Here is a 13,303-nt window from a genome sequence, read left to right on the forward strand (position 1 = left end):
ACAAATTAAAAAGGGTGTCCACATACTTTTGTATATATAGTACATATATTTAAGTATTTTGTTGTTGTAGTGAGGACAGTAACAGAACATTCCAAAAAATTATACTTTAAGTAAAAAAAATGTAATATATGTTTTTTTATCTTTATGTTTATCTTACATAATATAATTTAAAAGTATGCATTAAGGTGTCTGTAATAGAATAAATGTGGCAAAAACAAATGTTGACATTAAAAATGCATTTCTATAGCTTCCAAAATCTTTTTTACACCGGCGGTGTAACGGCGTTCTTCGTTTGTTGAAAGAGAGTCGGACCGAAATGCAGCGTGGTGGTTACTCATGTCTTTAATGAAAAAAAGTGACGGTACATGAAATAACGATAAATACAAAAAAACAACAAACGGAACGTGAAACCTAATACAGCCTATCTGGTGAACACTACAGAGAGACAGGAACAATCACCCACAAAAGACAAAGCGAAACTCAGGCTACCTAAATACGGTTCCCAATCAGAGGCAACGAGAATCACCTGACAGCTGATTGAGAACCGCCTCAGGCAGCCAAGCCTATACAACACCCCTAATCAGCCGCGATCCCAAATACAACAAACCCCAATACGAAATACAACACGTAAACCCCTGTCACACCCTGGCCTGACCAAATATATAACGAAAACACAAAACACTAAGACCAAGGCGTGACAGAACCCCCCCCCCCCCAAGGTGCGGACTCCCGGACGCACCTCAAAACCAAAGGGAGGGTCCGGGTGGGCGTCTGTCATTGGTGGCGGCTCCGGCTCGGGACGTGGACCCCACTTCATTAATGTCCTCGTTCCTCCCCTTCGCGTCCTGGGATAATCCACCCTCTCCGCCGACCATGGCCTAATAGTCCTCACCCAGAACCCCACAGAACTAAGGAGCAGCTCGTGACTGAGGGGCATCTCGGGAAAGAGGGACAGCTCGGGACTGAGGGGCAGCTCGGGACTGAGGGGCAGCTCGGGACTGAGGGACAGCTCGGGACTGAGGGGCAGCTCGGGACTGAGGCAGCTCGGGACTGAGGGGCAGCTCGGGACTGAGGGGCAGCCCGGAACTGAGGGGCAGCCCGGAACTGAGGGGCAGCCCGGAACTGAGGGGCAGCCCGGAACTGAGGGGAAGCCCGGAACTGACAGGAAGCCCAGTACTGAGAGGAAGCCCAGTACTGAGATGAAGCTCAGGTAGGTAGTAGGCTCCGGTAGATCCTGGCTGGCTGGCGGATCTGGAAGATTCAGGTTGACTAGCAGATCTGGAAGATTCTGGTTGACTGGCTGATCTAGCTGCTCTATGCAGACTGACAGCTCTATGCAGGCTGACAGCTCCTTGCAGACTGGCAGCTCTTTGCAGACTGACAGCTCTGACTGCTCCATGCAGGCTGACAGCTCCTTGCAGACTGACAGCTCCTTGCAGACTGACAGCTCCCTGTAGACTGGCAGCTCCTTGCAGACTGACAGCTCTGACTGCTCCATGTAGGCTGACAGCTCTTTGCAGACTGGCAGCTCCTTGCAGACTGGCAGCTCCTTGCAGACTGGCAGCTCCTTGCAGACTGACAGCTCCTTGCAGACTGGCAGCTCCTTGCAGACTGGCAGCTCCTTGCAGACTGGCAGCTCCTTGCAGACTGGCAGCTCCTTGCAGACTGACAGCTCCTTGCAGACTGACAGCTCTGGCTGCTTCATGCAGACTGACAGCTCTGAAGGCTCCATGCCGGCTGACAGCTCCTTGCAGACTGGCAGCTCCTTGCAGACTGACAGCTCCTTGCAGACTGACAGCTCCTTGCAGACTGACATCTCTGGCTGCTTCATGCAGACTGACAGCTCTGTCTGCTTCATGCAGACTGACAGCTCTAACTGCTCCATGCAGGCTGACAGCACCTTGCAGACTGGCAGCTCAGGCTGCTTCAAACAGGCAGGAGGCTCCGGCAGCGCTGTAGAGAGAGAAGGCTCTGATAGCGCTGAACAGGCGGGAGACTCCGACAGCGCAGGAGAGGAGGAAAACGCTGGCTGCGCTGAACAGGCGGGAGACTCCAACAGCGCAGGAGGGAAGGAAGGCTCTGGCTGTGCTGAACAGGCGGGAGACTCCGACAGAGCAGGAGAGGCGAGGCGCACTGTAGGCCTGATGCGTGGTGCGGGCACTGGTGATACTGGAGCGAGGACACGCACAGGAAGCCTGGTGCAGGGAGCTGCTACCGGAGGACTGGTGTGTGGAGGTGGCTCTGGATAGACCGGACCGTGCAGGCGCACTGGAGCTCTTGAGCACCGAGCCTGCCCAAGCTTACCTGGCTCGATGCCCACTCTAGCCCGGCAAATACGAAGGGCTGGTATGAACCGTACCGGGCTATGCACCCGCACTGGAGACACCGTGCGCTCACTAGCATAACACGGTGCCTGCCCGGTCTCTTTAGCCCACCGGAAAGCACAGGGAGTTTGCGCAGGTCTCCTACCTGGCATAGCCATACTCCCTGTAAGCCCCCCCCCAATAATTTTTTGGGGTTGCTTCTCGGGCTTCCTTGCCAACTGTGTTCCCTCGTATCGCCGGCTCCTATCTCCTGCTGCCTCTGCTTCCTCCTTGGGGCGGCGATATTCACCAGGCTGAGCCCAGGGTCCTCTTCCGTCTAATATCATCTCCCAAGACCAGAAGTCCTTATATCGCTGCTCCTCATGATTAACAGGGAGAGTTGGCTCAGGTCTGACTCCTGACTCTGCCACTCTCTCCCTGAGCCCCCCCCCCAATACATTTTTTGGGGTGACTTTCGGGTTTTGCTCTGCGCCGCCGTGTTTTCCTTTTCGACTCCATTCGCCTATAGCCTTCTTCGCACTGCTCAAGCGAATCCCATGCGGGCTCCTGCACTCTCTCTGGGTCGGCCGCCCACCTGTCGATTTCTTCCCACGTCGTATACTCCATGCAATTGCTGTCCATAATGTCCTCCCATGTCCATTGCTCCTTTCGCTTTTCCTGCGGTCGCTGCCTGTAACCACGCCGCTCGGTCCGTGTGTGGTGGGTGATTCTGTAAAGGCGTTCTTCGTTTGTTGAAAGGGAGTCGGACCGAAATGCAGCGTGGTGGTTACTCATGTCTTTAATGAAAAAAAGTGACGGTACATGAAATAACGATAAATACAAAAAAACAACAAACGGAACGTGAAACCTAATACAGCCTATCTGGTGAACACTACACAGAGACAGGAACAATCACCCACAAAAGACAAAGCGAAACTCAGGCTACCTAAATACGGTTCCCAATCAGAGGCAACGAGAATCACCTGACAGCTGATTGAGAACCGCCTCAGGCAGCCAAGCCTATACAACACCCCTAATCAGCCGCGATCCCAAATACAACAAACCCCAATACGAAATACAACACGTAAACCCCTGTCACACCCTGGCCTGACCAAATATATAACGAAAACACAAAACACTAAGACCAAGGCGTGACAGGCGGTGGTGCCAAGATAGAGCTGCGAGGGCTTCAAAACAGCGCCCCCTGTCAGTCATCTAGTGTATATATTAGATACTACTTGTTTGATATTACTGCACTGTTGGAGTCAGAAACACAAGTATTTCGCTACACGCGCAATAACATCAACTAAACATGTGTATGTGACCAATAACATTCGATTTGATTTGATAAATCATTGGGAGTGAGACTGAAAGACAGTTCTTAAGGCAATGACTTCAGAACTTTCATTAGCCAGCACCAGTTCTTCAAACTTTACACAAGACCTGGAAAAATGACTGAATTCTCAGTCTCAAGGAAGGAACATTGAATGCAATTATAGACATCCTTGCATGACTCCTTCTCCTATATGTTTATTACAGTGGGGGCAGTAGGGGGGGGAGAAAGGCTCATAATAACGTCTGGAATGGAGTAAATGGAATGGTATCAAAAATATGTTTTTCATGTGTTTGATACCATTCCAGTCACTCCGTTCCATCCATTAAACTCGATTCCAGTTATTATTATGAGCCGTCCTCCCCTCAGCAGTATCCACTGGTATATTATAAATTGATTATTGCATTTATGGTGAGAATACTTCATTACAGCGATATAAGAATGTGACTAAATATGACTATGATGAATGGTATCCACTTTTCTAGTTCAAGACGGTCTCTTACACTTTTTTACATTTAAAACAGAATTACAGTATATTTTGGCACATATAGTTTTAAAATGGAAATGGTCTCACCATAAATGTCTTAGAAAATTATTTCCACATAACCACAACGGCAACACATACTAAGTGACAGAAGTCAGGGAAGTTTAGCATGGTCCAGGTTGTGACAGCTGCCTATGAAAATTCATAATCTAACCATAGGAAAAACACAATTTTACGAATAATAATTGTTTATCCTAAATGCAAAAGTTCCCTCCCCATATAAATGTAAAACCGGCAACGACAATAAACAAACTCTAGAATTGCCTCACAGCTGAAAAAACATATGTGGTGAACTCAAATAGATTAGTTAAATAAAGGTTAAATAAAAAAATTAAAAGACCAAAAGACTAATAATAGTCTTTATGCTGTGTGGCTGTATACCTATAACTGTCCTGCTGGGGGCGCAGCAGAGCCAGGTGTGAGCTGTTTGAGGAGGGTTGGCCCTGTGGAACAGCTGGAGGGAAAGGGATGGATAGAGACACACAGTGGCTAGACTGCCCACTGGTCAGCAGATCTATCAAACACAGACAACAAAGGAGAGATATGGATACACCGAACAATGCTACACACAGCATTCGGCTATTCCAGCCACACCCGTTGCATAAGCCTCTAACTCAGACTCAAACTAAGGAGTATAAGAACATACACTTCATGACCAAAAGTATGTGGACACCTCGTCAAAAGTATGTGCTCGTCGAACATCTCATTCCAAAATCATGGGCATTAATATGGAGTTGGTTCCCCCCTTTGCTGCTATAACAGCCTCTACTGTTCTGGGAAGGCTTTAGATGTTGGAACATTGCTGCGGGGACTTGCTTCCATTCAGCCACAAGAGCATTAGTGAGGTCGGACACTGACGTTGGGTGATTAGGCCTGGCTCGCAGTTGGCTTTCCAATTCATCCTAAAGGTGTTTGATGGGGTTGAGGTCAGGGCTCTATGCAGGCCAGTCAAGTTCTTCCACACTGATCTCAACAAAACATTTCTGTATGGACCTCACTTTGTGCACGGGGGCATTGTCATGCTGAAACAGGGAAGGGCCTTCCCAAAACTGTTGAAAAACAGCCCCAGACCATTATTCCTCCTTCACCAAACGTTACAGTTACATCCGCAAAATCCAGGTTTGTCCGCCGGACTGCCAGATGGTGAAGAGTCACTCCAGAGAACGTGTTTCTACTGCTCCAGAGTCCAATGGAGGCGAGCTTTACACCCCTCAGTTCGACGCTTGGCATTGCGCATGGTGATCTTAGGCTTGTGTGAGGCTGCTTGGCCATGAAAACCCATTTCATGACGCTCCCAACGAACAGTTCTTCTTTGGAACTCGTAGTGATTGTTGCAACCGAGGACAGACGATTTATACACTCGGTTCTGTTCTGTGAGATTGGGTGGCCTACAACTTTGCAGCTGAGTAGTTGTTGACCTAGACTTTCCACTTCACAAACAGCATTTCCAGTTGACCCGGGCAGCTCTAGCAGGGCAGAAAGTAGACAAACTGACTTGTTGAAAGATGGCATCCTATGATGATGCCACGTTGAAAGTCACTGAGCTCGTCAGTAAGGCCATTCTATTGCCAATGTTTGTCTATTGAGATTGCATGGCTGTGTGCTCAATTTTATACAGCTGTCAACAACGGGTGTGGCTGAAAAAGACGAATCCACTAATTTGAAGGGGTGTCCACATACTTCTGTATGTACAGTGTATGAAACCATGGCCTTCACATTCTAGTAAGGCTATATTTTCCAGAACTACTGTACTAAAGGCACCGTCAATGCATGTGAAAAATGCTTACCTGTGTAGAGATCTAGGGAAGGTATTGGTGATTGGCCCAGCTTGCTGTTAATCATGTCCAGAGAGAGGCTGGGTAGCAGGGGTTGGATGGTTAGACAGTCCGTTAATGCCTCTTGGCCCATGTCAATAGATGACCTCAGCTTAAGACCAATCACATAGAAACAGATGTACAGAGATCAGCATAAATGCAAGCAGAGAATAAAGTAACTTGCTAATGAAAGAAGCTGTGAATGTGGGAGCGCGCATTTGTAAACTGTACTTAAAAAAAAATAGAAACAACTCACCTTCTGTGGCTGGTTGTACAGTATCTATGGTTACATAACCTTAACTCGAAGATAGAGTTAATGAGGATGATTTTTATCAACAGGAACTTTAATAGTCTGAGTATTACAACGCAGCAAAGCAAATCAACTAACTAGAGAAGATGTATACAATATTATGTTTAGGCATAGTGTACTGTACGAGTGAATGTGTTTGTGATACAACAGAAGTGTCCCCATCACGTACAGTAAATGGGGAAACTAAGAGGCAGTGAAAGAGAGAGAGAGTGAGAGTGTGTCTAAAGAGTCTAAATAGACATTGAGATTGCAGTCACACTTTGACTGTAAAGTGTGATGGAGCTGATTATCAGGTATAACTGTTAAGAGCAGAGTCCAGGCAGCTCCATACTGACCTTCTTCCTCAACTGCCTCTCTTTGGAGGAATGGGATTTGATGTGCTTGCGCAGGGAGCTTGGGTCAGTGTAGCGCTTTACACAACCAGGGATCTGACACGCGTACGGCTTCTGCACAAACACACAGACACAAAATGTAAATTGTCACAAAACCAACAATTTATGGCTTTCAATGTGTGTTTTCAAATCAAATCAAATGTTATTTGTCACATGCGCCGAATACAACAGGTTAAGACTTATAAGCCTTAACCACCAATGCAGTTTTAAGAAAAATAAGTGTTAAGTAAAAAATTGCTAAGTAAAAAATTTAAAATAACAAATCATTAAAGAGCAGCAGTAAAATAACAGTAGCAAGGCTATATAAAGGTGTCATGTTCTGACCTTAGTTATTTTGTTATGTCTTTGTTTTAGTGTGGTCAGGGGCGTGAGTTGGGTGGGTTGTCTATGTTAGTTTTTCTATGATTTGGTATTTTTGTGTTTGGCCTGGTATGGTTCTCAATTAGAGGCAGCTGTCAATCGTTGTCCCTGATTGAGAACCATACTTAGGTAGCCTGTTTTTCACCCTTGAGTTGTGTGTGATTGTTTTCTGTTTTGTGTCTACACCAGACAGGACTGTTTTTGTTTTGTTCATTCTCCTTTGTTATTTTGTTTAGTGTTCTCGTGATAATAAATTATCAACATGGACACTTACCACGCTGCGCATTGGTCCGATCTCTCCTACTCCTCCTCCTCAGAGGAGGAAGAAGAAAATCGTAACAAATGGGGGTACCGGTACAGAGTCAATGTGCAGTGGCACTGGTTAGCCAAGGTAATTGAGGTAATATGTACACTACTGTTCAAAAGTTTTGGGTCACTTGGAAATGTCCTTGTTTTTGAAAGAAAAGTTTTTGTCCATTAAAATAACATCACATTGATCAGAGTTACAGTGTAGACATTGTTAATGTTGTAATGACTATTGTAGTTGGAAACAGCTGATTTCTTTATGGAATATCTACATAGGCTTACAGAGGCCCATTATCAGCAACCATCACTCCTGTGTTCCAATGGCATGTTGTGTTAGCTAATCCAAGTTTATCAATTTAAAAGGCTGATTGATCATTAGAAAACCCTTTTGCAATGATGTTAGAATAGCTGAAAACTGTTGTTCTGATTAAAGAAACAATAAAACTGGCCTTCTTCAGACTAGTTGAGTATCTAGAGCATCAGCAACTCCCTTCACAGAACAGCGCAAACTGGCCCTAACCAGAATAGAAAGAGGAATGGGAGGCCCCGGTGCACAACTGAGCAAGAGGACAAGTACATTAGAGCGTCTAGTTTGAGAAACAGACGCCTCACAAGCCCTCAACTGGCAACTTCATTGAATAGTACCCGCAAAACACTCGTCTCAACGACAACAGTGACGAGGCAACTCTGGCATGCAGGCCTTCTAGGCAGAGTTCCTCTGTCCAGTGTCTGTTATTTTGCCCATCTTAATCTTTTCTTTTTATTGGCCAGTCTGAGATATGGATTTTTCTTTGCAACTCTGCCTAGGTCAGCATCCTGGAGTCGCCTCTTCACTGTTGACGTTGACATTGGTGTTTTGCGGGTACTATTTAATGGATCTGCCAGTTGAGGACTTGTGAGGAGTCTGTTTTTCAAACTAGACACTAATGTACTTGTCCTCTTGCTCAGTTGTGGACCAGGGCCTTCCACTCCTCTTTATATTTTGATTACAGACAGTTTGAGCTGTTCAGTGAAGGGAGATCTTCAGTTTCTTGGCAATCTTTCGCATGGAATAGCATGGAATAACTTCTCAGAAGAAGAATAGACTGAGTTTCAGAAGAAAGTTCTGTTGCTGGACATTTTGAGCCTGTAATCAAACCCACAAATGCTGATTTATTTATTTTGATTTATTTCACCTTTATTTAACCAGGTAGGCAAGTTGAGAACAAGTTCTCATCTACAATTGCGACCTGGCCAAGATAAAGCAAAGCAGTTTGACACATATAACAACACAGAGTTACACATGGAGTAAAACAATCAATAATACAGTAGAAAAATAAGTCTATATACAATGTGAGCAAATGAGGTGAGATAAGGGAGGTAAAGGGGAAAAAAGGCCATGGTGGCAAAGTAAATTCAATATAGCAAGTAAAACACTGGAATGGTAGATTTGCAGTAGAAGAATGTGCAAAGTAGAGATAGCAATAATGGGGTGCAAAGGAGCAAAATAAATAAATACAGTAGGAGGAGAGGAAGTTGTTTTGGCTAAATTATAGATGGGCTATGTACAGGTGCAATCTGTGAGCTGCTCTGACAGCTGGTGCTTAAAGCTAGTGAGGGAGATAAGTGTTTCCAGTTTCAGAGATTTTTGTAGTTCCTTCCAGTCATTGGGAGCAGGGAACTGGAAGGAGAGGCGGCCAAAGTAAGAATTGGTTTGGGGGTGACCAGAGAGATATACTGTACCTGCTGGAGCGCGTGCAACAGGTGGGTGCTGCTATGGTGACCAGCGAGCTGAGATAAGGGGGGACTTTACCAAGCAAGGTCTGAAGCGAGGGCCAGCCAACGAGAGCATACAGGTCGCAGTGGTGGGTAGTATATGGGGCTTTGGTGACAAAATGGATGGCACTGTGATAGACTGCATCCAATTTATTGAGTAGGGTATTGGAGGCTATGTTGTAAATGACATCGCCAAAGTCGAGGATCGGTAGGATGGTCAGTTTTACAAGGGTATGTTTGGCAGCATGAGTGAAGGATGCTTTGTTGCGAGATAGGAAGCCAATTCTAGATTTCACTTTGGATTGGAGATGTTTGATGTGAGTCTGGAAGGAGAGTTTACAGTCTAACCAGACACCTAGGTATTTTTATTTTATTTATTTTATTTTACCTTTATTTAACCAGGTAGGCAAGTTGAGAACAAGTTCTCATTTACAATTGCGACCTGGCCAAGATAAAGCAAAGCAGTTCGACAGATAAAACGACACAGAGTTACACATGGAGTAAAAACAAACATACAGTCAATAATGCAGTATAAACAAGTCTGTATACAATGTGAGCAAATGAGGTGAGAAGGGAGGTAAAGGCAAAAAAAGGCCATGATGGCAAAGTAAATACAATATAGCAAGTAAAATACTGGAATGGTAGTTTTGCAATGGAAGAATGTGCAAAGTAGAAATAAAAAAATAATGGGGTGCAAAGGAGCAAAATAAATAAATAAATAAAAATTAAATACAGTTGGGAAAGAGGTAGTTGTTTGGGCTAAATTTTAGGTGGGCTATGTACAGGTGCAGTAATCTGTGAGCTGCTCTGACAGTTGGTGCTTAAAGCTAGTGAGGGAGATAAGTGTTTCCAGTTTCAGAGATTTTTGTAGTTCGTTCCAGTCATTGGCAGCAGAGAACTGGAAGGAGAGGCGGCCAAAGAAAGAATTGGTCTTGGGGGTGACTAGAGAGATATACCTGCTGGAGCGTGTGCTACAGGTGGGAGATGCTATGGTGACCAGCGAGCTGAGATAAGGGGGGACTTTACCTAGCAGGGTCTTGTAGATGACATGGAGCCAGTGGGTTTGGCGACGAGTATGAAGCGAGGGCCAGCCAACGAGAGCGTACAGGTCGCAATGGTGGGTAGTATATGGGGCTTTGGTGATAAAACGGATTGCACTGTGATAGACTGCATCCAATTTGTTGAGTAGGGTATTGGAGGCTATTTTGTAAATGACATCGCCAAAGTCGAGGATTGGTAGGATGGTCAGTTTTACAAGGGTATGTTTGGCAGCATGAGTGAAGGATGCTTTGTTGCGAAATAGGAAGCCAATTCTAGATTTAACTTTGGATTGGAGATGTTTGATATGGGTCTGGAAGGAGAGTTTACAGTCTAACCAGACACCTAAGTATTTGTAGTTGTCCACGTATTCTAAGTCAGAGCCGTCCAGAGTAGTGATGTTGGACAGGCGGGTAGGTGCAGGTAGCGATCGGTTGAAGAGCATGCATTTAGTTTTACTTGTATTTAAGAGCAATTGGAGGCCACGGAAGGAGAGTTGTATGGCATTGAAGCTTGCCTGGAGGGTTGTTAACACAGTGTCCAAAGAAGGGCCGGAAGTATACAGAATGGTGTCGTCTGCGTAGAGGTGGATCAGGGACTCACCAGCAGCAAGAGCGACCTCATTGATGTATACAGAGAAGAGAGTCGGTCCAAGAATTGAACCCTGTGGCACCCCCATAGAGACTGCCAGAGGTCCGGACAGCAGACCCTCCGACTTGACACACTGAACTCTATCAGAGAAGTAGTTGGTGAACCAGGCGAGGCAATCATTTGAGAAACCAAGGCTGTCGAGTCTGCCGATGAGGATATGGTGATTGACAGAGTCGAAAGCCTTGGCCAGATCAATGAATACGGCTGCACAGTAATGTTTCTTATCGATGGCGGTTAAGATATCGTTTAGGACCTTGAGCGTGGCTGAGGTGCACCCATGACCAGCTCTGAAACCAGATTGCATAGCAGAGAAGGTATGGTGAGATTCGAAATGGTCGGTAATCTGTTTGTTGACTTGGCTTTCGAAGACCTTAGAAAGGCAGGGTAGGATAGATATAGGTCTGTAGCAGCTCTGTAGGGTCTCTGTACGCCTATGTAGATATTCCATTTAAAAAATCTGCCATTTCCAGCTACAATAGTCATTTACAAGATTAACAATGTCTACACTCTAATTTCTGTTCAATTTAATATTATTTTAACGGACAAAAGAAATTGCTTTTCTATCAAAAACAAGGACATTTCTAACTGACCCCAAACTTTTGAACAGTAATGTACATGTAGGAAGAGTTAAAGTGACTATGCATGGATAATAAACGGGGAGTAAGAGCAGCGGGGGGCAATGCAAATCATCTGGGTAGCTATTTGATTAGCTGTTCAGGAGTCTTATCTTTGACAATTTTAAGGGCAGTCCTCTGACATTGCAAGCTATTGAGGTCCTGGATGGCAGGAAGCTTGGCCCCCGTGATGTACTGGGCCGTACGCACAACCCTCTGTAGTGCCTTTGTAATATACAGTTTAAGTCGGAAGTTTACATACACCTTAGACAAATACATTTAAACTCAAGTTTTTCACAATTCCTGACATTTAATCCTAGTAAAAATTCACTGTCTTAGGTAAGTTAGGATCACCACTTTATTTTAAGAATGTGAAATGTCAGAATAATAGTAGGAAGAATGATTTATTTCAGCTTTTATTTCTTTCATCACATTTCCAGTGGGTCAGAAGTTTGCATACACTCAATTAGTATTTGGTAGCATTGCCTTTAAATTGTTAAACTTGGGTCAAACGTTTTGGGAAGCCTTCCAGAAGCTTCTCACAATAAGTTTGGTGAATTTTGGCCCATTCCTCCTGACAGAGCTAGTGTAACTGAGTCAGGTTTGTAGGCCTCCTTGCTCGCACACGCTTCTTCAGTTCTGCCCACAAATTTTCTTCAGGATTGAGGTCAGGGCTTTGTGATGGCCACTCCAATACCTTGACTTTGTTGTCCTTAAGCCATTTTGCCACAACTTTGGAAGTATGCTTGGGGTCATTGTCCATTTGGAAGACCCATTTGCTACCAAGCTTTAACTGATGTCTTGAGATGTTGCTGCAATATATCCACATAATTTTTATTTTCTCATGATGCCATCTATTTTGTGAAGTGCACCAGTCCCTCCTGCAGCAAAGCACCCCCACAACATGATGCTGCCAACATCGTGCTTCACGGTTAGGATGGTGTTCTTCGGCTTGCAAGCCTCCTCCTTTTTCCTCCAAACATAACAATGGTCATTATGACCAAACAGTCCTATTTATGTTTCATCAGACCAGAGGACATTTCTCCAAAAAGTATGATCTTTGTCCCCATGTGCAGTTGCAAACGGTAGTCCGGATTTTTTATGGCGTTTTGGAGCAGTGGCTTCTTCCTTGCTGACTGGCCTTTCAGGTTATGTCGATATAGGACTCGTTTTACTGTGGATATAGATACTTTTGTACCTATTTCCTCCAGCATCTTCACAAGGTCCTTTGCTGTTGTTCTGGGATTGATTTGCACTTTTCGCACCAAAGCATGTTCAACTCTAGGAGACAAACCCCCTCTCCTTCCTGAGCAGTATGATGGCTGAGTGGTCGCATGGTGTTTATACTTGCGTACTATTGTTTGTACAGATGAACGTGGTACCTTCAGGCATTTGGAAATTGCTCCCAAGGATGAACCAGACTTGTTGAGATCTACAATTTGTTTTGAGGTCTGGCTGATTTCATTTGATTTTCCCACGATGCCAAGCAAAGAGGCACTGAGTTTGAAGCTAGGCCTTGCAATACATTCACAGGTACACTTCCAATTGACTCAAATCAATTAGCCTGTCAGAAGCATTTAAAGCCATGACATAATTTTCGAGAAATTTCCAAGCTGTTTAAAAGGCACAGTCAACTTTGTGTTTGTAAACTTCTGAACCACCGGAATTGTGATAGTGAATTATAAGTGAAATAATCTGTCTGTAAACAATTGTTGGAAAAATTACTTGTGTCATGCACAAACTATTTGTTTGTTAACAAGAAATTTGTGGAGATTTGTGGAGTGGTTGAAAAAATGAGTTTTAATGACTCCAACCTATGTAAACTTCAACTGATATCGGCAACACGACCTACGTCCCCGATATCGCTGTCTCTTTCTCCTGCG

At 44.8% G+C, this 13,303-nt stretch overlaps 1 protein-coding gene across 2 annotated transcripts in view; it reads right to left on the minus strand.

The window, feature by feature from the left end:
* LOC109892494 (zinc finger protein GLIS3-like) overlaps positions 1-13,303 on the minus strand; it is a 32,893-nt gene that overhangs the window by 7,077 nt on the left and 12,513 nt on the right. The window contains exons 5-7 of one of the 2 annotated variants that reach the window (XM_020485065.2): positions 6,640-6,750; positions 5,968-6,106; positions 4,562-4,694 (exon numbers count right to left, since the gene is read on the minus strand). In XM_020485065.2, the coding sequence (XP_020340654.1) occupies positions 4,562-4,694; positions 5,968-6,106; positions 6,640-6,750 (383 nt within the window). The remainder of the gene's footprint in view (positions 1-4,561; positions 4,695-5,967; positions 6,107-6,639; positions 6,751-13,303) is intronic. The other variant, XR_004210216.1, reaches the window with a different exon arrangement.

Source organism: Oncorhynchus kisutch, linkage group LG6 (genome assembly GCF_002021735.2).
Source record: "Oncorhynchus kisutch isolate 150728-3 linkage group LG6, Okis_V2, whole genome shotgun sequence".
NCBI lineage: Eukaryota > Metazoa > Chordata > Actinopteri > Salmoniformes > Salmonidae > Oncorhynchus > Oncorhynchus kisutch.